We start from the raw sequence: 21,279 nt of genomic DNA, 5'->3' as shown, positions 1-21,279 counted from the left end.
ATACAGCAGTTTATATGATATTTACTAAATTAGCATCCTATGATGGGTGTGGCCACATTATGTACTTAGGTTCCGTAGGTTGGGTTTAGGAAAATAAAATGACATAAATTCGGCTTAGTGAAAAAAGCATGGTTTGGCAAGTTCACATTATGTACATAATGTAAAGTTACATTAGTTTGTTTTACATAAAGTTACATACATAATGTAAAGTTACATAGGATAGGTTTAGGCCATTAAAGTTACTGAGGATAAGTTTAGGAAAGTAAAGTTACAAAGAACAGGTTTAGGAATAGAAATTTGGTTGGGTGTCGTTGGATTATGTACCTAATGTAAAGTACATATCGCAAACTCACATAAGTTAGGTTTAGGCAGGAACAGTTACTGAGAATAGGTTGAGTGAGGTAAACTTACAAGGTTAGATTTAGGGAAAATAAACATTGTTAGCATCATCACCTTACAGAAGTTTATGTACTTAATGTAAAGTTTTGTAGGGTAGATCTAGGAAATCAAAGTTACCTAGGCTAAAGGGAAGTTTCATAGGTTTAGAAAAAGAAAGATAGTGAAGACATACCATAAAATAAAAAAAGTTCACTGGGTTTCACACCAGACACAAACACTGGTCTCCTGGGGGAAAATCCTGTGTCTGATCCATCCACCACCCCAACTTTCCTCCTCCTGACTTTTGCTCTTTGTACTACTTTCTTCTTTACTCTGTCAGGGCATTGGTCAAGTGATCGGTGCCTTCCTGATTACGTAGGCCATAGATGAGTTCTGGTGCATTACTTTTTACAGTTATATATCTGAGCAGTGCATGAGAAAAGCCTTTTTGTGCTGTCTTGGCTGCAGTCGGACCCTAGGTCTGAAGATTGTGGAGCCAGGGTTGGATATTCATATGCGGTGTTCACACATAAACACCAAGCCAAACCAGATGCTATAATGAGCGAGCTATATGCCTTTCATTTCCCTGTGTCAGAATGTGCTGCAGTGTGGCACATGCTTTGTGGATATTTCTGCAACCACAGTAATCCTCTTTGTATTTTCGGCAGCAGCGTATGTGTGCGTTTGCATGGAGGCTATTCTTATGTCCGAGCAGCATGCCAACTCAATTCACCAGCTGCACCAACAGCCTGTGGAATTCCCATTATATAGGAGACCTGTGCGTCTCGCCTTATCACAAACTCACACATGTCCTTTCTCTCTCACATGACACAAACACACACTTGCCCCTTTAATCTTATGTTTCATTTTTTAAATAAAGATCTGAAGGGAAGATATCAAAGGCTCCATCTGCTGTCAGAATGCTGCCGTGAGAGTCCCGACCCCTTGCTGGTCACCTGCCTGCTCTGCTATTAATAATCATACACTGGCACTGGTTACCGGACACTACTGCATGGGCTTCCCTGAAATTTCTATGTGTGTAAATACACGCATGCATATGCAGTGTGAAGCATTTGAAGGTTGAAAGTTTTCAGTCATTTGCAACAGCTTATTTCAACAACAATGCTGATAGAGCCTCAATATTATAGACCCGGCAGCATTATCGGCACTTTTAAATAGCACTCATTTCTATCGTCTGCTTATTACCTAACTCTTTGACCTTGCATGAAACTATAGCATTGAGAAGACAGGCTGTTGAACAGATATACAAAAACACACATTGGTCATTCTGGCATGGCATGCAGGGGGGCAAGTCAGAAGACATTTTCGCAACCTAGGTCTGATTTATGGTCTGTTTGTGTTTTTGCACTGTAAACCCTGACCAGCATGCAGGAGATAGGATAGTATGACTTCAGGTGGTAATAGAAAGTAGACAAAGAGAGCAGGTGATGGAAAGGTGAGTATTTTCTTATCTTGTGAAACAGACAGAGTAACTTTACGACCCTTGAAATACAGACATTACCTTCATAAAAAGAAACATAAAGGATCCAAGAAGCAGCGGGATCCAGAGTTCATTCCAAGGCCTCCACCTCATCCATCATAGCACTTGAAGTCTTTACATCTTAGAACTTCCCTTACCATTTCTATGGCAACAACATCCATCTCTATTTTTGTATCTATTTGACATGCTTATCTTTTTCTTGCCTCAAGCTCACCTCAAACTTAATATCAGCTGAGACTGGGGTGCTCTTTTTTTTGCTCAAAATCACGGATCCTATAAGAGCTCTCCATCACTATTGACAACACCTCGCTGCTCCTGCCAAGAAGTTCGGTACTTGGCAACTCGGACTCGGCAACTTCATCTTGCAGGTTTTCCCTCTATGGTATCTGTTGAGATGAGTCTTTCAGAATCTGTTATTTTAATTCCCAGATTTGCTTAAATGGCTTCGACACATATTAAGTCACATCATGTCCCAAAATTATGTTTTTCTGCTTCTCTACCTGCAAATTATTATCCATCTCTATTTTACACTTTGATATCACTAGTATAACATCAGAGCTGTGGATCTGATCCCTGCTCCTTGCCTACTATCGCTTGTAATTTAAAAGTACCCCTAAAGACATGTTTTAAAATATACATATACTAGTATCAATATTCTGTTTAATATGGTTTCCCACATAAAAGCTCTAAAAGAAAGGGGCTGGAAGCAGATTTCCTCTTTCTCCATAGAGAAATTTTGGATGAACAACTGAAAATTTGACAACCAATTTTACCCTAAGATATTATGCACGGCTTGAATCTCACCAGTTTCCAGGTGCATCAAAGCATAACGGGAATTAATGTTTGAAGGGATGAAAGAGGAAAAGTAGATTTGATTTAACAGGAAAGAAGAATAGATGAGAGGTCAGTTACAGGCTGAAAATGACATTAGAAGTGAGGTGAACAAGAGATGCCACATATTAACCACTTCAGCTCCAAACCACCACCTATCATTCTCCATCCACAGAGAAAGTCAACTTCACGCTCCCACCCACCCACTTGTTCTACAAACAAAAATATCTCCATTGTCATAACCCCGTAGCCCATTGCCATTCCTTTACCCCATCCCACCCCCCTCCACTTCCTCTTCCTCCCACCGTTCCAGCAGTGTACAGACTGGCGAGCACCAACAGGTGCCTGCCCCACAGGCTTCCCAGTACAAACACATTCCGCCCTCTCGTCACTCCCAACGTGCGCACCCAATCAGGCCGTGGTTTCACCCATGGAGCCATGGCCACAAAGAGACGAAGGGACAGGAGAGAGAGCTGAACAGTGCGTGCCTCTAAAGTTGCCAATTCGCTGCCATCCAGCTGGAGGTGTGCATGTTGCCAAGACCCAGAAAGGTGTGTCTTTTCAGGACGCTCCGTCTAGATTTTGTGTGAGGACACAAAGGGGTCAGTGCCTAAATAGAGGAGACTGGCGCCTTTGACATCACATAAAATTCTAAGATGTCATGACAGTCATGACTGGACAAATGAAGATGGGGATGATCATCCATGCAAAGATGAGCACATTTATCATCATATGCAGCTGCCTTTGTCTCTCTTTTACTGGTAAGGATGTTTTATGAAATGCTTGTTGCATTTGTACTGCCAGTTTTCTTATTTTAACATGAATTGATATCTAGTTTTCAAGATAAATTTGTTCAATCAAAACGGATTTCCTTCATCTGAATTTCTATGTGAGGCATATAGCATTTGTTTGCACTAATATCAACTAGTGTTTGACTCTTTAACAGAAACATATTGTTTCTTTGCCTTTTGAATTAAGATGCGCATGTTGAACTGTACAAGAAGAAGAAGAAAAGTAGAGAAAGGACAACAAATATGCTTGACTGCCTTTGACTTTGACTTCTGACCCCATATCATGGTTGGGAAACAAACAAATGCCAAGTGCTTGTTGGCAGCCTGTAGTGCAGTCTTCCCATTCCTCTGTCTGTCACCTTTGCCTATTTCCTGTTGGGCTCTCCAGAAGAGAATCCTTTCCACCTCCAATTCCAAACATACACTTCAAAACTTCAGCGTTCTTGCACTCAAGATCTGATAACAACCAAGTATCTCACATTTCACTGCGCTCTGTCAGTTCGGATAAATTGGTATTGATTACACCTCCTCTGGTTATTATTTCTTTTTTTTTTATAAAGTCATAATTAGAATCGATTTACAATGACTGGGTCTTATCTGAGCTCATCTGAAGGGCTTTGACTTTGACCTTCTGACCCCCTCAATAGAACTTGTGGAAAGGAAAAATCTGCTCTACACTGGCTGTGACCTCCACAGTGGTTATGGTGTACTGTTCCTGTCCCTTCAGTGGGCATTTTAGAGGATTTCCCTGAAGAGAAGAGGCAGCAGCAAAACAAAAATACAAAGTGGGGGAATGCTAATGAAATGAAATCCTTATTCTATGTCTTCTCAAAGATCTTTATGGTGTTCCACTTGAATAGCAAGAAAACCCAAGACTGCCCTGTTCTGGAACATATAATGAATCATATTAACACACCATTGTTTGTTAATCAGAGTCTATTTTTGTCACTGATTGAGCTGGTATCTGAGACATCCCTTTGATCCCATCCCCCTGCTGCATATCAATTACATTAGCTCAGTCACCTTTGCTACCCATCGTACACCACCTGCCCCGCTGACTGTTTCACTTGCATGTCCCATCTGTCCTTCTCTGTCTCTTCCATGCATTGTTTTGTCAAATATTTGGAATGAAATTCAATTCATCATCTGTAGATACTCAAACACATTTTTGGATGCCTGTCATTGAGCAGGGTGCTGAATACTTTAGATGTAGTGTCGCGCTTTTACTTGGAGTGAATGCAATTAGTGAAAACCAATTTCTGTTACTAAGATTTCTCTCCAAGATAAATAGAATCATACTGAACGATACATTTGTTTAAGAAATAATTTCTCTCTTCCTTCACCCTGGTCTTTTAGAAATATTTGAAATAGTCACAAACTCTTAGCAATGCAAAACATGGTGGTGGGCATCAAAAGAGAGGATCTTGTTGTGGTGAGTATACGAATTAAGTATAAATATCAAGAAAGTCCATTCCCAAACATGTCCAACAGACATGGACTTTCCACCAGGAGACAGCTGTTTGTGTCCCACGTAAAACCAAAAGTCAGTGTAGTGTCATGACTTTACGTGCTTTTTTAACTACACTATTTACGTGAGTTTATGTTATGTATGAATGATATGCAGTTATCACAATCTTTTCATAAACTTAAGCAAGTATTTTGGGGTCTTTGAATTTATCCAAGTGTTTTTCCTTTCGTAAACCTAGCCAAACTATAACAGTTCATTAAAGACTTTGCATCGGCATTGTTTTCAACATGTGATTTGTAACAGGTAAACCATCACATAATGTTTTGTCAAAAAGTCATTTTTGTGAGACTATGTTGCTTCACTTATTTGGGTTGGGAGACCAGAAAAAATGCTTGGTTAAGTTTATGAGAAGACTGTGGTTTTGGTTAAAATAACTGTATATGACATAAATAATGTAATCTACTTTAAATAAATACCTTTGTAATACTTTGCGCGTCAGATAAAGTCTGTAAAATCGCATACAACATTGACACTGGACACAAACAGCGGTCTCCTGGTTGAAAGTCCATATTTGTTGACACATCCACTACCCCTCCCATTCACGCTGTGTGGATTTCCAAACTCTTTATTCCTAATTTGTGTATCCACCATGACAAAAGACCCTTATTGACTTTGCAATGGCAGGTTGTGTCCTTTTAATGTGTTTCTGTGAGACTATGTTGCTTCCACATACGTCCCGTATTTATTTCCAGTTATCTGTGAGTAATAATACATAGCTATGCTATATTCTAACACAATTAGAATCTTATTCATTAAACAGAGTACAGTCATACTGAGTATACATGAACATACACAGTATATTTTTAGCTTGAGTAATCCCAGTGGGAATTGAACCTCTAACCACTAGCCTGGCTCAGTGATCCACAGAGAACAAACGTGCTGTGGTCCCAGTGCCGATGGCATGTGTCATGTGTTACGGTTATGCTGTCTCATTTAAACAGCTTTGGTCGTGGTGCTTGATGTAGATGGCACTCAAACAAGTTTTGACTCTATTGTAGCTTATCTCAGGATTCCTTTATTGTTATATGCACATTCAAATGTCAAAGTCATGATATCTTGCAAAAAAGCATTTCAATATGAAAACTGTTTTTGACATACTTTACACACCAAAATTATAGATGTTATTTAGTATGTTTATATTTCTATGTTTTTAATGGTAAAAATACTATACACTATGTGTGCATTACAATTATCCTGTGCAGCTATAATTAACATAAATGCAATATATATATATATAGTTTATATAGAATTAATATGATTTATTTTTTTAATCTCTGTATTTTTGACATATTTTGTTCTTTGGCACTCAGTCAATTTTTTCTTGTGCTTTTGGTATCGCATTATGACGTATCGTATTGTACTGTAACATATCGTATTGTAACGCATAGTTTTGTATCATAAAACATTGTATTGTAAGGCATCAAATTGTCAAGTATTGTATTATATTGTATTGTACTGTATTGTAACATATGGTATACTATGATATCATGTCTTGTCTTTTACAGATAGTCATGTGATGTCTGTAGATTTCACATGAGATGTTGTAGTCCTGTAAAAGACCTATTTCACATGTGCTTTTTTTTTTTAGATTTACTAAGACAAAGTATGACCTAATTCTTCCTTTACTTTTCCAGGAGCCTCAGAAACAGAACGAAGGCTCCATAAGAAGCTGTTTGAGAACTACAACATGAAAGTCCGACCAGCTCGTTACTGGGAGGAGAAGGTGATGGTTCGGGTGGGGATGACCCTCTCTCAGCTTGTCAGCTTGGTAAATACAAATACATACACACACATACATGCAAATACATCATTGGGAATTATTTGAGTCCTGTATTTATTTAGTTCTTTTGATGAAGTTATCTTAAAGCAATGCAGTGCTATCTTTCAGTGTTTAATCCCGCACACACACACACCAGTTGCAAGATCACTGCTGGCTGCAGTTAGTTTCCACAGAGCTGGATTGAATGTAACAGCACTGTCATGCACAACAAGATACAGCGGCATCTCTAATGTATCTACTCGTGTCTCTTTCTCTGTCTCTCTATCCACTACAGAACGAGAAGAATGAAGAAATGACAACCAACGTTTTCATGAATCTGGTATGAGGATGAAAAACATTCATCTTCATCACTGAGCCACGCTCTGCTGCCCCTATTCTTGTCTCCCCTCTCTCTGCTGCTCTGTCCTCAAATGGACTTGTCACTTTTTATAAGCGCAAATTATTTCTTGCTTTATCTCTCTTATTCCCTGACCCACTCTTTCATTTATGTCCCTCACCCTCGCTAATTAGAATTCACGACAGCTTGAGTGTTTGTGACAGTGGTGTGCGAGTGTGTGAAGAGATCAGTGGGGTTTAAATGACTTATCAAAGACAGGAGGAACTAGGATGTCGATGACAGAGACATCAGGGCACCGTAGTAATGATTTCACCTCTCTTTCTTTCTTCCCTCCATTTCTCCTAGGCATGGACAGACTACAGGTTGTCATGGAACCCAGACGAGTATGATGACATTAATGTTCTGAGGATTCCTCCCAATAAGGTGTGGCGTCCCGACATCTACCTCATAAACAAGTGAGTGTCCCATCTGCAGCCAAACAGTCATTCATATCATACATTATACAGTAACCCACAGCCAACGATGCAAATATACTTGTGCACTGGTGGTCTGACCATCATTCAGTATACCAATTTGGTCAGAACTGAAATATTTGAACAAACATTGAATGGATTACCAAGGAATTTTGCACTGACATTTATGGTCCCCACAAGATGAAGCTTACTAACTTTCCATGATGTTGACATTTGTGGCTTAAAGTGAAATATCTCAATAACTATTGCTGGACTGCCATTAAATTTGTTACAAAAAATCAATTGATGACATGCCATCAGCTACAGTTGCACTTTTTGTAATCTCTATAAACAAAACTGCATGTGTATGCAGAATCCATAGACAATTGGACAAGATTTTGGTGTATTGGGAGCCTTGTGGATTACATTTTTGTATTCCGAGTAATATTGACCAATCACATCCCAGCAGCAGTCATACAGTCCGTGTGGACAGGCAGAACACATAGGTCAAAATGAAAGCTCGGAACCCCTTAAGATTAGCCAAAAATCACCAGCACAGAAAAAGTGGTTTTGGCCTAGATATCGGATGGCTACACTGGATCTCCCAAAAATTTGGCCATTGACCCCAGACGCTTCATTGTCATCACACGATAGTCGATGTGTTCAGAGATTGTACTTTGTGTGAAGTGCTAATTAGCAAACAAAGGAAAAAAAAGAGCACCAGGAGGGATCCAGGTTAAGCCTCAAATGTCTCAAGTCCTACAAACGCCCCTGCATGCACCTGACTTGTGTGGTTCTGCTGCAACTGGCTGCAAGGGTCTGCTGTCTTGATAAGTCATTTTAAATATGTTCCTTCATTATTTTGCCCCTGGCCTCCTCTTAAATTGCAGAAGTGGCCTTGGGCAAAGCAAGTTGAGTATCCCTGCTAAACAGCCTTACAAAGCCCCCAGCATGGCATTTTAGAGCATGTTTGTATATTTAGATATTTATTTAAGGTCTTAAGGCTTTACTAAATTGGTTAGATGGCAAACACAAAATAGACCAAATCTGGAAGGGAATGTTATAATTTCCTAAATATATGCTATTAACAGTGTACAAAAAGAAGATGTATTATCAGGGACAAAAATCTATAATAACGTGGAATACGGGCACCACATTTATCTATCCTTTTTCTCCCTACAGTAACGATGGTCAGTTTGACGTGGCTCTTTACGTCAACGTCTTGGTTTACAGTGATGGGACAGTCAATTGGCTTCCCCCCGCCATCTACCGCAGCTCCTGCTCTATAGAGGTACTGTCTTAAAGGATCACATAACACAGCACAGAACACAAAACATGTATTTCTCTCAATAACATATTTGTCTCTATATGGTGTTTTATTCTGTTGTGTTTGTCTCCCCTTTTTTTGTTCTGTTTTTCTCTCTTTAAGCTGCAAACTCTGTTGTGTTTTAAGTTCTACATAACTCAAGTTTAGTTGTATGGCAAGATAGGAAAGACAATGTATGTTAAATACACAATACCCTAGATTTTACCCTCAGGCAGAATTCCTTAATTATGAAAAATCTCCTTTCCTGTTCACAGTTGATGTAGCAGTTCATACTTTCCTCTCCCACAGGTGTCATACTTTCCATTCGACTGGCAGAACTGCAGCATGATATTCCGCTCGTACACCTATGACGCCTCAGAGGTGGACCTGCAGTACTTTCTGGATGAAGAAAGCAATGAGATTAAAGAGATTGTCATAGATGAGAACGCTTTCACTGGTTGGTGTCTGCAGTGACCTCATCCAAAATTTATAGTCCTGTTTCCTCCTCACCTAACTGTATGATATTTAATGTATATATTTAAGCTACCATGTCTTATTTTAAACCTGTTTCACCATAACAATGCATGTCCTAAAGATTTACAATAATCATAAAAAGGCATATTACTTTCACTTTGTACGTCCCTTTCTCCACAGAAAATGGAGAATGGGCCATCTGTCACAAACCCACCAGAAAGAACGTTAAGGAGGACCTGTACGAGGACATCACCTTCTACCTCATCATACAGAGGAAGCCTCTTTTCTACATCATCAACATCATCGTGCCCTGCATCCTCACCAGCGTATTGGCTATATTTGTCTTCTACTTGCCTCCTGGAGCAGGTCAGCACATCTGACATGTTTTGACATTGTGACAACATATCACTGTGAAGAAGAGATATTGTAGGAAGAAAGACAACGCCTAGATACAGTTTCTAATGTCACACAACACTGACAAATTATGGATTCAACTGAAAGCAAACAAGACTGAATGCAAACCATGGTTGAGTTTTTGGAGCATTTACTCATTTACTCCATTAGTCAGATGGTGCTAAATGTTAGCACTGTCTTATTTACCTAGAGAAGACCGTTCCAACATATTCAAAGATAAACCCAATTCATCACGTCATGTCCTAAAGTTTGCAGATGTCAACATTAAACAGAATTCAGCAGAATACAGAAAAAGTTGGCATTTTACATTTCTGCAAACTATGTATATGTTACATTTTTACAGTTTATATGTATCATGATGAGAGTGGTTTCTCAAGGAGAGGACGCTTTTCAAGTTGCAGACCATTGTTTAACACCAAAATCGGTTGTCTTTTAGTAAGTCATCTATGTTTTTCCACCAGAGATAGTGTTTACTGAGACATCCCTGCATTTCCAGAGTGGAAAGTGTCATGAAAAGCATGGTACTGAAGCTAATTTTTACTTAGACATACTGGCATTCATGGAGATGATGCCACAAAAAGAGGTTGTTTTTTACAGAGACACTACTGCGTTTTCAGCCTGTATAGTGTCATGAAAAGCAGTTGCTTTTTTATCAAGGAATGGCTTGATTTCCTGTTGGGATAGTGCCACGAAAAGTGGGGATTTTAAGCAAAAACATCATGTTTTCCTAATCATAACCAAGTGGTTTTGTGCCTACACCAACCACATTATTGTTGAAACATAAAGTTGTATGTGGTTTGAGGAAATGCACAATGCCAACATTTTTGTCTTCCAATTGGGTTGCAGAATAATATTTTCTGCTTCACTGTTATATTTAATTCTCCCTGTTGTCTATAGGAGAGAAGATGACTCTCTCCATTTCCGTCCTCATCGCTCTGACTGTCTTCATGCTTCTGCTGGCTCAAAAGGTCCCTGAGACTTCCCTCGGCATCCCAATTATTGTCAACTACGTCATGTTCACCATGATCCTGGTCACTTTCTCTGTCATTCTAAGTGTAGTCGTACTCAATCTGCACCACCGAACGCCCAGCACACACATCATGCCGAACTGGGTTCGAATTGTAAGGCTAGCTTTAACAAAGCACCCATCTAGGTTGTTTCAGTACCTTTGAGAGAGATGATTTCACTGATTTCTTTACCTCAAATTTACAGGTATTCATTCAGTTCCTGCCAAAGTACATCGGCATGATGAGGCCAAACGCAGATGACGCTCTGGTGAAGTCTAACGATGACTTGCCCACCCAAAGCTTCAATGGCAGGCAGCCTGGAGGAGAATACTTCTTCCGCAAAATCAACCCTGATCTCGTGATACCCTGGAGAGGCAGGTAGGGATGCATTCACTAACAATGTATGTCCCAGTCAGCTTAACAATTCATACTGTCTCATTTGATCACAATGAAAACTGGCAATTTCTGGTCATCCAAGTAAAAACCTCCGACACCAAGTCGTCGCACTAGCAGAAAGGCTGAGGTAGGCAAAACTTTACCTAAAGTGTGTGAACAAGTAGGAATCAGAATAAGAAATAGGAATGACAAAGCCCAGAAGTTAATAGTTAAAGATAAAGCAAGCTCTTGGGTTGAGTTGTTGAGAGAGATTAAACTGCCAAAAAGATTATAGTTCCTATATTCTTACCTGTCAGGACTGTTAAACACCACAGACTTGAAGTAAAACCCATCAGAGTCATTCATCCTGATTCAGCCTCTTTACAGACTAAGATCTGCTGATCCTGACATTACACAAGCAGAGAGCCATTTCTATTAATGTTAATAAAATTCCAGTGCAGGCATGAATCTTCTTTTAGGAGTGTGCCAAAGTGTGAATGTTGGATCTGATGCCAGACTTGCTATTATAGTAAAGTACACAGTGTGCTAGACTTGGCAGAATTACAGCCATCACCACAGCAGCCCAGAGAATCTGTAAAGACAGTAACAGAAGGACTTCCTTCAGCTTCACATAATGCTTTATTTAATACAACCTCATGAAGTGTACTCTGACAGATTAAGAAAGATTAATGATACAGCTGCATAACACCAGATGGAGTAGACTGTTATTTTGATTATTTATCATTATTATGCTTTGTTATACCCTGATTTTTTTAGTTTTAGTGATAGTGAATTGCTGCCCTGTACAGTATGTAGTGTTTGTTGGTTACTGTTTGTAAGCAATACCACCAGTGAAAGTGAAAGTTAAAGCCAACTCCATGATCCACTTTTGTTTTTGTCCGCTTGAATTAATAATTTGTTATATTTGCATTTTTCAGGGCTGTGTCTGCAGTTTTGTAGCTTCCTCTTGCATGTGTGTGGCTTATAGTCTAGCACCTGGTTGCTAACTGTTTGCAAAATCCCAATTTCACCACCACCCTGTAACCCGGAACATCCCGAGCATGGTAAAATAAGAAAACAAAGGTAGACTCCACAGGTAATCACACCACCACACACTTTTAAGTGGATCATAAGTGAAAATTGAGTGGAATTACTTTCATACTGTGTGAGTCTACATTGATTTTGAGGAAAATCTGGCATAGAACACAGTGAATCAAACAGTGTATGCTGAACTGTGATGTCTTTTTTCCTATTTTCAGTTGATTGAATTGGAGTTTCAGTAGCTGGTGGTCTTTTATTTGGCCTACCATACCAAAGAGTGGATGTTTAGATCAGCAAGTCTCAAAGCTTTAATGAGTCACTAAACTGTATATCAACTTGCTATCTAAATTATAGTAGAGTTAATCCTAGCATTTTAACAAAAATACAATACAATAACTATACAGTGTTTAAGTAAATGTGTAATGCTGTGCAGTGGTAGTCAAGTAAAATTGTGTGAAGTGGACATATTGCAAGTAGTGCAACATTTAATGCAACAAAATGTTGCCTCGTTCTGTATCGTCCCACCAACCGTGCTGGCTTCTCTCTGGCTAATCTGCCAGTAGGCATCAGCCTTGCCACCCAGCCGCGGCATCATAAACAGCCCCACAGTCCTCTGAAGCAGACCCTTTGCTGGGCATCTCTCATCCCGTTCCAAAGGCATCATATTCAGCCCCAGCTAAGCCCCACACCCGCGTCCACAGTCGCCAGCCACTAAGCCTCTGTTTAGGTTGGACATTAGGGGGTAATCCCGCAGAAGGGAGGTGGAGGGAGGGTGGAGAATGGATAGGGGTAGATGAGTGGAAGGGGAGACTGGTGCTGAGTGATGGGGGCAGAGGTGGATTTTGGGGTTTTTGATGTGGATGATGGCGGTCATTCAATCTGTGTCATGTGGCCTTTTCGTTCAGTCATCTCTTTTTTATCTTGTTATTCTGTCAGAGGGCTAGTTAGGAGCCAGGTGCTGTTCTTTACAATATATTTACGAGATTTGTCTGCATACTTGATGATGCTTGCATGCTTAAACAATATAGGAATATCCATATGAAGAATGCACGCGTGCGTGTGCGCGAGTACGGGTGCATGTGTTTCATGTCATAGTGAGAGGGGCATCATGTATCTGCAGTAATGAATACAAGCCGTGGAATGTGAATGGTATGCAGCATGTAGAGCACTGCATAGCTCAGCCCTGCACACACACACACACACACACACACACACACACACAAACACATCATTTTTATTGTCCTGCGGTCCATCTGTTGTCACGCTGTCTCTCTGTGACTCTGATAACTTGTCCCGCTCCTTCACTGACGCCTTCCCCTCTCTGGTGCCGGAGGTTCTGCACATTATTAACATCATGTACGTGTACCTATGTACATGGACTGCATGTAGTTTAGACATGCACTGAAGTTCCAGTCTGACAGGTGGTGCTGTGACTGACGTCTTCAGGAGGTGTGACATACAGCTCTCTCTATCTCCTTTTGCAATGTTTTAGTGTTGAGTGGTCATGACAGGGTTTTGTATATTTTAGAAAGAAGTTCACTTTAGTTTCATCACGATTAGCCAAGTTAGAAAACAAATGGCTGCTCTTAAAACATATATATCAAAATTCTAAATACACACATTTAGAACAAAAACACAGTGTTCCTCTTACTTGCGATCAAGACTTAACTTGAATAACAACATTTTGGCAAAAAGACCTTCATCAGCTTATCTTGATAACCTGAGGATAACCTTAGATTATCTTGATAACCTGATGAGGGTCTTTGTACTGAAACGTTATTTCTTGATCACAAGTGGTCTTTTGACTGACACTGAGGTTAAACAAAATAAATCCAATTTTTACAAGAGGTGAAGGGTGAATGGGGTGATGGGAGGCACAGGGCAGCAAGAGGAAGTGGAATCTTAAGCAAATACTTAACACCCTATTTAAGTGTTTCCCTCAACCTGTGTAACTGGTCAGACACATGCGTCCCTGGCCTGACCTGCTCTATAAAAACAGTATGTATCGTGCGGTCAAGTACTATACATACTGTTACAAGCATAAACAAGCATGTGTAAATGAATAGGGAGTATCAGTATTGAGGGTTAAACTTGAACTTGAAAAAATCTACTAATGTCCTGCACTTAATGGGAGACTCTGGTCTGGACTTTTGGGCTACTTTGCTTCCATGACATTTCAGACCAGTGGAAAATTGCATATTTTAACACAACATTTTGGAAAATTTGTAATACAAAAAAAAATTAGTTAAAAGACTTGCCTTACTCATCTGTAGTGTCTTTCCTTAAGATAAGGGGATATAAACCTTCATTTATCCTGAGGGAAACAGCTGTGCAGCAGTTGCTATACATTATAATTGTGAATATTGTAGTTCAGAGATTATAGTTTGCCCTCTGATTTCAACAATACACAAAAATGCAGAAATTGTTCAAATGGCACTTTGAGAGCGCTGTCAATACGACACTCTCTGCTCTTATGTTTTGCATTATGGAACAGCTATGTGAAGGGAAGAATGAAGGGGTCAAAGGTCAGGGCATCACATGAATGTTGACCCAGTGTTGTGTCAGTGTGCTGCTGCTGTCACTCAGTGCTCACAGGGGCTGTATGTAGCAGTGAGGCTCGTTAGTGGCTAGAGGGCACACAAGGACACATACTGCGTGTTATGAAGCAACAATACTGACATCTACATCTGTACTGTATGTCCCACAGTGGACAGCTAATGTCACCGTTGGTTCGCTTTAGCAGGGATGAACAATGCTGTTCTAGTGACTCATGACATGCTCAACATAAATCAGAGCTCACTGAGCATCTGTGACGGGTGTTGGTGCATTTTTTAACTCCTTCCAGAGGACATGAATCAAAGTGTCAGCATGGCATCCTCACAAAATAATGTGTTTCTTTTGTAAACAGCATCTTACTCAGCCCGTTCGTTCACTGTAATAAAAATAATAACACTAAATATATGACTAAATAAAATCCGACAATAAAATAAACCAGAAATTAAATAGTAAAAAATAATAAAACTAAATAATAATAAGACTAAAATGAAAAATAATACGACTAAATAATAAGAATAAAGACTAAATAATAAAAATAAAATCAACTGATAAAAAAATAGTAAAAAAAAATTAAAATAACAAGAAAAACAAAAAATAAGACTTAAATGAAAATTAAGAATAAAATCAACAGATAAATAAATAGTTAAAAAAAAAACAAAATCAAAAAGGAGACTTTATCATAAGACTAAAATAAACTGATGATTAAGCAGTAAAAAAAATGAGAAGACTAAAAAATAAGATAACATTTAAAAATAACAGGACTTGAATAAACTGGTACATAAATATTTAAAAAATCTTAATCTTAATGCAGATTTTCTTTTTTCATTCTTACTTTATGCCTGTAAGTTGTAATATTTACAGGTACAACAGGTACCTTTCTGCAGATCTTTTTCATAGTAAGATGACAAGACAAGACAGCACTTAAGACATCTTGAAGGATTGGTTTAATCCTGAAAATGAACTTTCAGTTTCTAAATGAGAGTTTGATGTGAAGGTTCCACTCATATATCTGTCTGCTTAGTTTAGCGGAAAGACAGGAAACAGGGAGACAATAGCTAAATCTACATGCCAGCCCCTGTAAAGATGGTTTATTATTGTCACTGGCCAGAAAGCAAGTAAGTATGGAAGCATATTGAGTATCACATCATAACGTGAAAAGTTTGTATAACAAGATTTTTTTTTGTTATAACACGATATTTATGGCAAGAAACTTTCTTGTTACAACAGCATAGTACTTATATTGTAAAATAAAACATTGTAATGTCATAAAAAACTTAAAATATGTTTAACTATTTTAAAGTAAATGACAATAGTGTACTTAAAAATAAGATTCATACATTTAAACATAAGATATTACTGTTAGATTACAAAGTATTATGAAGACAGACATTTTTTACAGTGTATATAAAACCACTAGCACATAGCACAGCTGTGTTAAATACCTTCGAAACTTGGAAAGAAGTTTGAATAACTTCAACGACACTAAATTCCTTGTTGCAGCCAGTGTCAGTGTTTTCATTGCCCATTTATTTCCCACTACTTTGTTTAAGGTGTGAGAGCACAGTGCACCTCCAGCGGCTCCCGGACACTGACAGCTACTGTCTGATCCTCCCTCCCAACCTGAAGTCAGCCATCTCTGCCGTGACATACATGGCCGAGCAGCTGAAGAAGCAGGACACGGACGACACGGTGAGAAATGTGCAAGACACGTCACACCCTGTCGGCCAGCTTGTTATTCAGCGTTTACAGCTCCTGAGCACAGAGCGTTCCGAACACGCCCCAACGATGTCCATGTGTCATTGCATACATACAGTACATCGCTGACTCAGTGCTTACAGTAAGTGCTTTAGTGTTTGTGTGTGTTCCCTCCAGATGACAGGAGACTGGCAGTTCATCGCCCTCGTGGTGGACCGTCTCTTCCTGTGGTTGTTTGTCATCATCACCACCCTGGGCACCCTGGCCATGTTCTTGGACGCCAGTTTCAACTATACACCCGACAACCCATTCCCATAGAAGACAAAAACACACTACGTTGGAGCTTGTTTGGTTGTCACTTTTTCTTATTGGTGATTTCTGAGATCACCGGATCTGACTTTCCATAAACACCTATTCCATGTTACACTATTCCAAAGTTCTGTTGTGTTTGACAGGTCGGGTAGCAGTGTCCTTTTTGCAGAAAGTAGAATCGCGCACACATAACCTACATAACAGAATCCATGTATAGATTTATAGGAGGTGTATATGGTGACACGCAGTGGTTTTGCATTATTGTTTGTCTAAATCATGTATTTAACAGATATTTACGTCTAAAAGCTTGAAATACAGTTTTCTCAAAAGTGACAGTTTCTTTTGCTAAATGCGCCTTCTGTACTTTGCAGAACATGAAGGAAACTTAGTTTTATGCTTTGATGCAAGAATAGTGCTTACACGTTGTGATTGTTGTGTTGGCCTTTGGGCAGTAGAGGGCAGCAATGTAGTGTTAATTTTAAAGATGAGAACCCAGCTGTTAAAAGGGAGAAATTGTTTTTGTCAGTCTAACCCTAACCCTAACCATAATCCATTAAATTTAAATATCAAAAGGTTTAATATTAATGTTCTGCTTGGGGTCCTGGAGACCTCTCACAAACATAAGTGAATATGTTTTATTATAATTTCCTCATGGTTTTTTCATCACAAAAAAAATCCTTCACTGACAGGCTGTGGAACCACCTCTGTTTTTTTTTATCACCTATAAACCTTTAAGTGCCGTATAAAGTTGGAACCTAAAGCGTAGTTTAAGAAATAGAAATGAAGGTACTGTAAAACATCTTTATGTGATGAGAAGTTTTAGTAGTGAGTTGTTTAAAACCAAGATTTCAAATGTTGCCCGGCCTGTCTGATACAGCAAGGGAAACTACTCAAGCTACAAATACTTGTTACTTTGTTCTTTTGACTGTGTTTGCAGAAACAGTGGTAAGAGTTTAGTCAGAAGATTAGATGCCTTGAAGCATACTGAGGCTTCAGGAAGTCAACAATGTTCTTGCAGAACTGACCTACTTTGGCTACTCAATATACGGTACTGATGCAATACTGGATTACCCAGAGTTCATGGGTGGAGTCATCGGTGGAACCCAACACAATGGGTTGTTTTGACCCAGGTAAATATACATATATATCTATTTATATATCCTCTGTTTGAGGTGTTGTTGGAAAGTCAATCAGTGACCACATGAAACACGAAAAAACACAGAAACAATAGGCAACCACAGCGAAACACAAAACACTGAAAAGAGACACAAAACATGCACAAAGAGATTAAATACAACCATAAGAGGAGAAAAACAACTGAAAATGACATATTTTTACTGGTTTCATAAAATGTCTCCCTTTGAATATGTGCCCCAGTCTTTCCCTCTTATTTAACATTTTCTAAACCCACCCTTGCATTAATATCCCAACAGTGATACAAAAAGTAACACTGGATCAAAATAACCCAAGGGTGCTGGGTGAAGTTAACTCTGTATTGCATCAGTCCCTAAACTGGGTCAGTTTTGACTCAGTGATGATATTTTGTTTTTTTCACGGTGGATCTTTGCACTGATTAAGTTGTCTTACAGTGTAGTACATTCCACAGTTCCACTGTAGCCATTTTCATGCTCACTGAGCTGCAGCAGAAAGCCACAGAGTCTGTGATTGTATTCATTGTGTCCAACTGACCAAATATGTTTCTAACCTGCATGTAGCACTTGCCAAGCTCTGTGGAGAAGAGTGAGTCCACAAGACCAAGAACACAATCTATTCGTCCTGTCCTGCTGCTGCTGCACAAAAGCCAAAGTAGTTGCATAAGAAGACTGAAGGTGAAAAAGACGGGGGACATGTAGAGAAGGGCGCCGTCCCCCTTATTTGCGCACTCAGAGCTTTTCAGGGAAAAGCCGTGGGCCCAGGGTGTTTTATTGCTAATGCCTCAGTGACTTCCAAGGGCACTTAAAGGGCTTCAATCATTGAATTTGCACTCCACTTGCTCACTTCAGACCGGGAGGAGGCCTCAGAAAAGGGAGGGAGAGCCCACGAGAGAATGTTGTTAGTGCCCTTCTCTGGGCTGATTTAGGCTGTTTTCTTTTCAGCTCCTATTGAGCGTTGAGCAACGGCTAAACCAGCAAGACAAATGTGTGTTTACAGTTTCAAAAAAGAAGGTAGTAAAAGGGGGAGAGGGGAAAGAGCAATGTTCTTTTTTGTGTTCTTTGCAATCCAGGTCCCGGGTGGAAAAGCAGCCAAGAGGACATCAGATAAATCAGGTTACCCGTAGCAACAGCACTGGTAGGCCTGGGACCGGCTCTTGATCTTCTTCTTACTCATCTTCCTTCTCTACATCTTGCCGAGTGCTTCGTGCTCACCTTTCTTACCTTCATGTTTTTCCTTCACGCCTCTCCTTTATCTTTCACATCCTACCTTGAGCCTAGCAACTCTTTGAACCACCCAAACCATGCCCTCCTCTTCCTCCTCAACCTCTGTATCAAAGTAAAACAGATTCCTAGAGCTCTGGGGTCATTCCTCTGCAGCAACAATGGGGCATTTGTTGGCTTCAACAGCTAAGACTTGAGGCCTGTTGCTGAGGTCTGGATACAGTATAGGGGACAAGAGTTATAGTGAGAAAAGAAGTGGGTGAAGGTGGGGGGCAAGAATGTGGGAAAATGAAAGAACTGAGTGGAGTAAAAGGAAAAGAGTAACAGGCCAATCTAGCAAAATCTCATTACATTTTAAATTGTTAATCCAGTCAGTAGGTGAGCACATTCCCATTAACCTGGCAGTGGGGATAACTTCCTCCAGGCTTATGGGTTATTACTTCCTCTCCCATTGCTGAAGCACTATTGTTTAGCCACAGTGTGAAGTCACACACACTGCAGCGCCAAAAGCCTGACCACTGATATGGACAATGCTTACTATTGTCTCTTGGTTTTTGCCCATTCAGTGCAGGAGGGATCCACAACTGGTATGTTAATGAACCTAAACAAACAAATCTATTGTAAAATATATAAATACAAGAGGTGTAAAATGCTCACCTTCCAAATAACATCCATTGATGAAAATTGAACTGTTACTAGCTGAACTGACTCATCTAAGATGGACCAGTGGTAAATTGTCTTCTTCCATTTAAGATTATGTGGTTTATTTTCTAGGTCCTGAACTGGAAAAACCAGTATGAAAATAACTTGTGAATTCCTCTGCTTCTCTTCTGGTACATATAGCCAATTTAAGGTCTGTGGTAATTTCCTGTGGCCCACACTTGGCCTGTTACATGCCAGACATACGGCCTGTGTACAGAGAGTGTATGGTATGGACCTGATCTGGCACACATCTTGCCCATTAGTCCACTGGCAGTATTTGGCCCAGAACTGGCACAAAACACCTGACACGGCCCATATAAGCTCCTATTTGTGAGTTTAGGAAGCCACACTCATGCTGAGTCAATGTCATCATTCAAGGCCAGATGTGGCCTCTAACACAACTTTAGATGTGGGCCAAATATTCAGTACTGTTTGGGACACCATTTTCAAATCTGATGTGTCAACATATGACTTTAAAGTAGTGTGAGCATTTCTTTTTTGGTGCTGTATAACAACATTCATTGTGCCTTAATGTGGTCTTGTCATCATTTCCTTTCATTCAGGAACTTGTAGAAAAGCCATCATCTTGTGCAGAACTCATTTTTCCAGACCCTCTGAGGTGCTGAAGCTGAGCCTGACTGGATTCTCTCTGTGGTTTCTATATCCTGGATGGCAGGGATGATGGCCTCACTGGCTGTGATGAATCATTCATCGAAATCCATCAGGTGACCTGTTGGCTATATTCCATGGAAAGTTTGTACATTCCACAGCTTAACATGTAGAACAGAGTTTTAATAATGTAATCTTTCCATTCTCACCCAGCAGTGTACCTCACATTACGAACAATATAGAGGTCCTGAATCTGCTCAGGGCCAGTGATTGATGATCTGTGGTAAAAGGACTGTAAGGAGTTTAGTTTACATTGTACAGTGACAGAGACATGAATTATAGCATCATTCTAGGTCAGTGGGTAAAGTGTGTATACTGTATGCACATACACACCATTTCTAGACTGGAGAAGAGTGGAAAAGATAAAGAATAGTTAGAGTAAATTCATTGGCATAGAGATGGGCAGAACAAATACACATTCACAGTTGTTAGCTTTTTTTTTTTTTTGGTGTTTGGTGAACCCCAAATTTCTCCATAATTTCCATCTAGAGCTGTGTTTTACCTAAGCTGTAGCTTTTAATCATATCATGTCTGCATTTTCTTTTTTCCAAAAACTTTCTGCATACTGATGTTGGAGGTAAATCTACAGACTCCAGATACCATGTTTTCTATGGCTCTACCCTTATATTTCCTGTTTAGTTTATTTTCCAATTTTACAACTTAAATACACACCAGAAAAAAATCTATAACAGATTTATACAAAAAATAAAAAGAAACAACCAAAATAAAATCTAGGATTTGTATATTCTATGTAC

The 21,279-nt window shown here is 39.5% G+C and overlaps 1 protein-coding gene across 1 annotated transcript; it reads left to right on the top strand.

Moving 5' to 3' along the window:
* The first annotated feature begins 3,099 nt into the window (after positions 1 to 3,099).
* Positions 3,100 to 20,874, top strand: chrnb1l (cholinergic receptor, nicotinic, beta 1 (muscle) like). Its single transcript, XM_042512260.2, has 11 exons — positions 3,100 to 3,471; positions 6,664 to 6,797; positions 7,084 to 7,128; positions 7,492 to 7,601; positions 8,781 to 8,889; positions 9,214 to 9,361; positions 9,559 to 9,744; positions 10,690 to 10,913; positions 11,005 to 11,177; positions 16,322 to 16,460; positions 16,644 to 20,874. Exons 1-11 carry the CDS (start codon positions 3,372 to 3,374, stop codon positions 16,782 to 16,784), a joined length of 1,509 nt encoding a protein of 502 aa, XP_042368194.1. The 5' UTR covers positions 3,100 to 3,371; the 3' UTR covers positions 16,785 to 20,874.
* The last annotated feature ends 405 nt before the right edge of the window (positions 20,875 to 21,279 follow it).

The sequence above is a fragment of the Plectropomus leopardus genome, chromosome 23 (assembly GCF_026936395.1).
Source record: "Plectropomus leopardus strain MGB_pleo_1.0 chromosome 23, ASM2693639v1, whole genome shotgun sequence".
NCBI classification, from domain to species: Eukaryota; Metazoa; Chordata; class Actinopteri; order Perciformes; family Serranidae; genus Plectropomus; species Plectropomus leopardus.
The sequence above is the reverse complement of the archived record's forward strand: the minus strand, read 5'-3'. Positions and strand labels throughout refer to the sequence as shown.

Excerpts from the sequence above, each read along its gene's own strand:
- chrnb1l (XM_042512260.2), top strand. The coding sequence starts at position 3,372 with ATGACAGTCATGACTGGACAAATGAAGATGGGGATGATCATCCATGCA. Across the intron at positions 8,890-9,213 it reads GCAGCTCCTGCTCTATAGAG|GTGTCATACTTTCCATTCGA; the intron begins GTACTGTCTTAA and ends CCTCTCCCACAG. Across the intron at positions 16,461-16,643 it reads AGCAGGACACGGACGACACG|ATGACAGGAGACTGGCAGTT; the intron begins GTGAGAAATGTG and ends TGTTCCCTCCAG.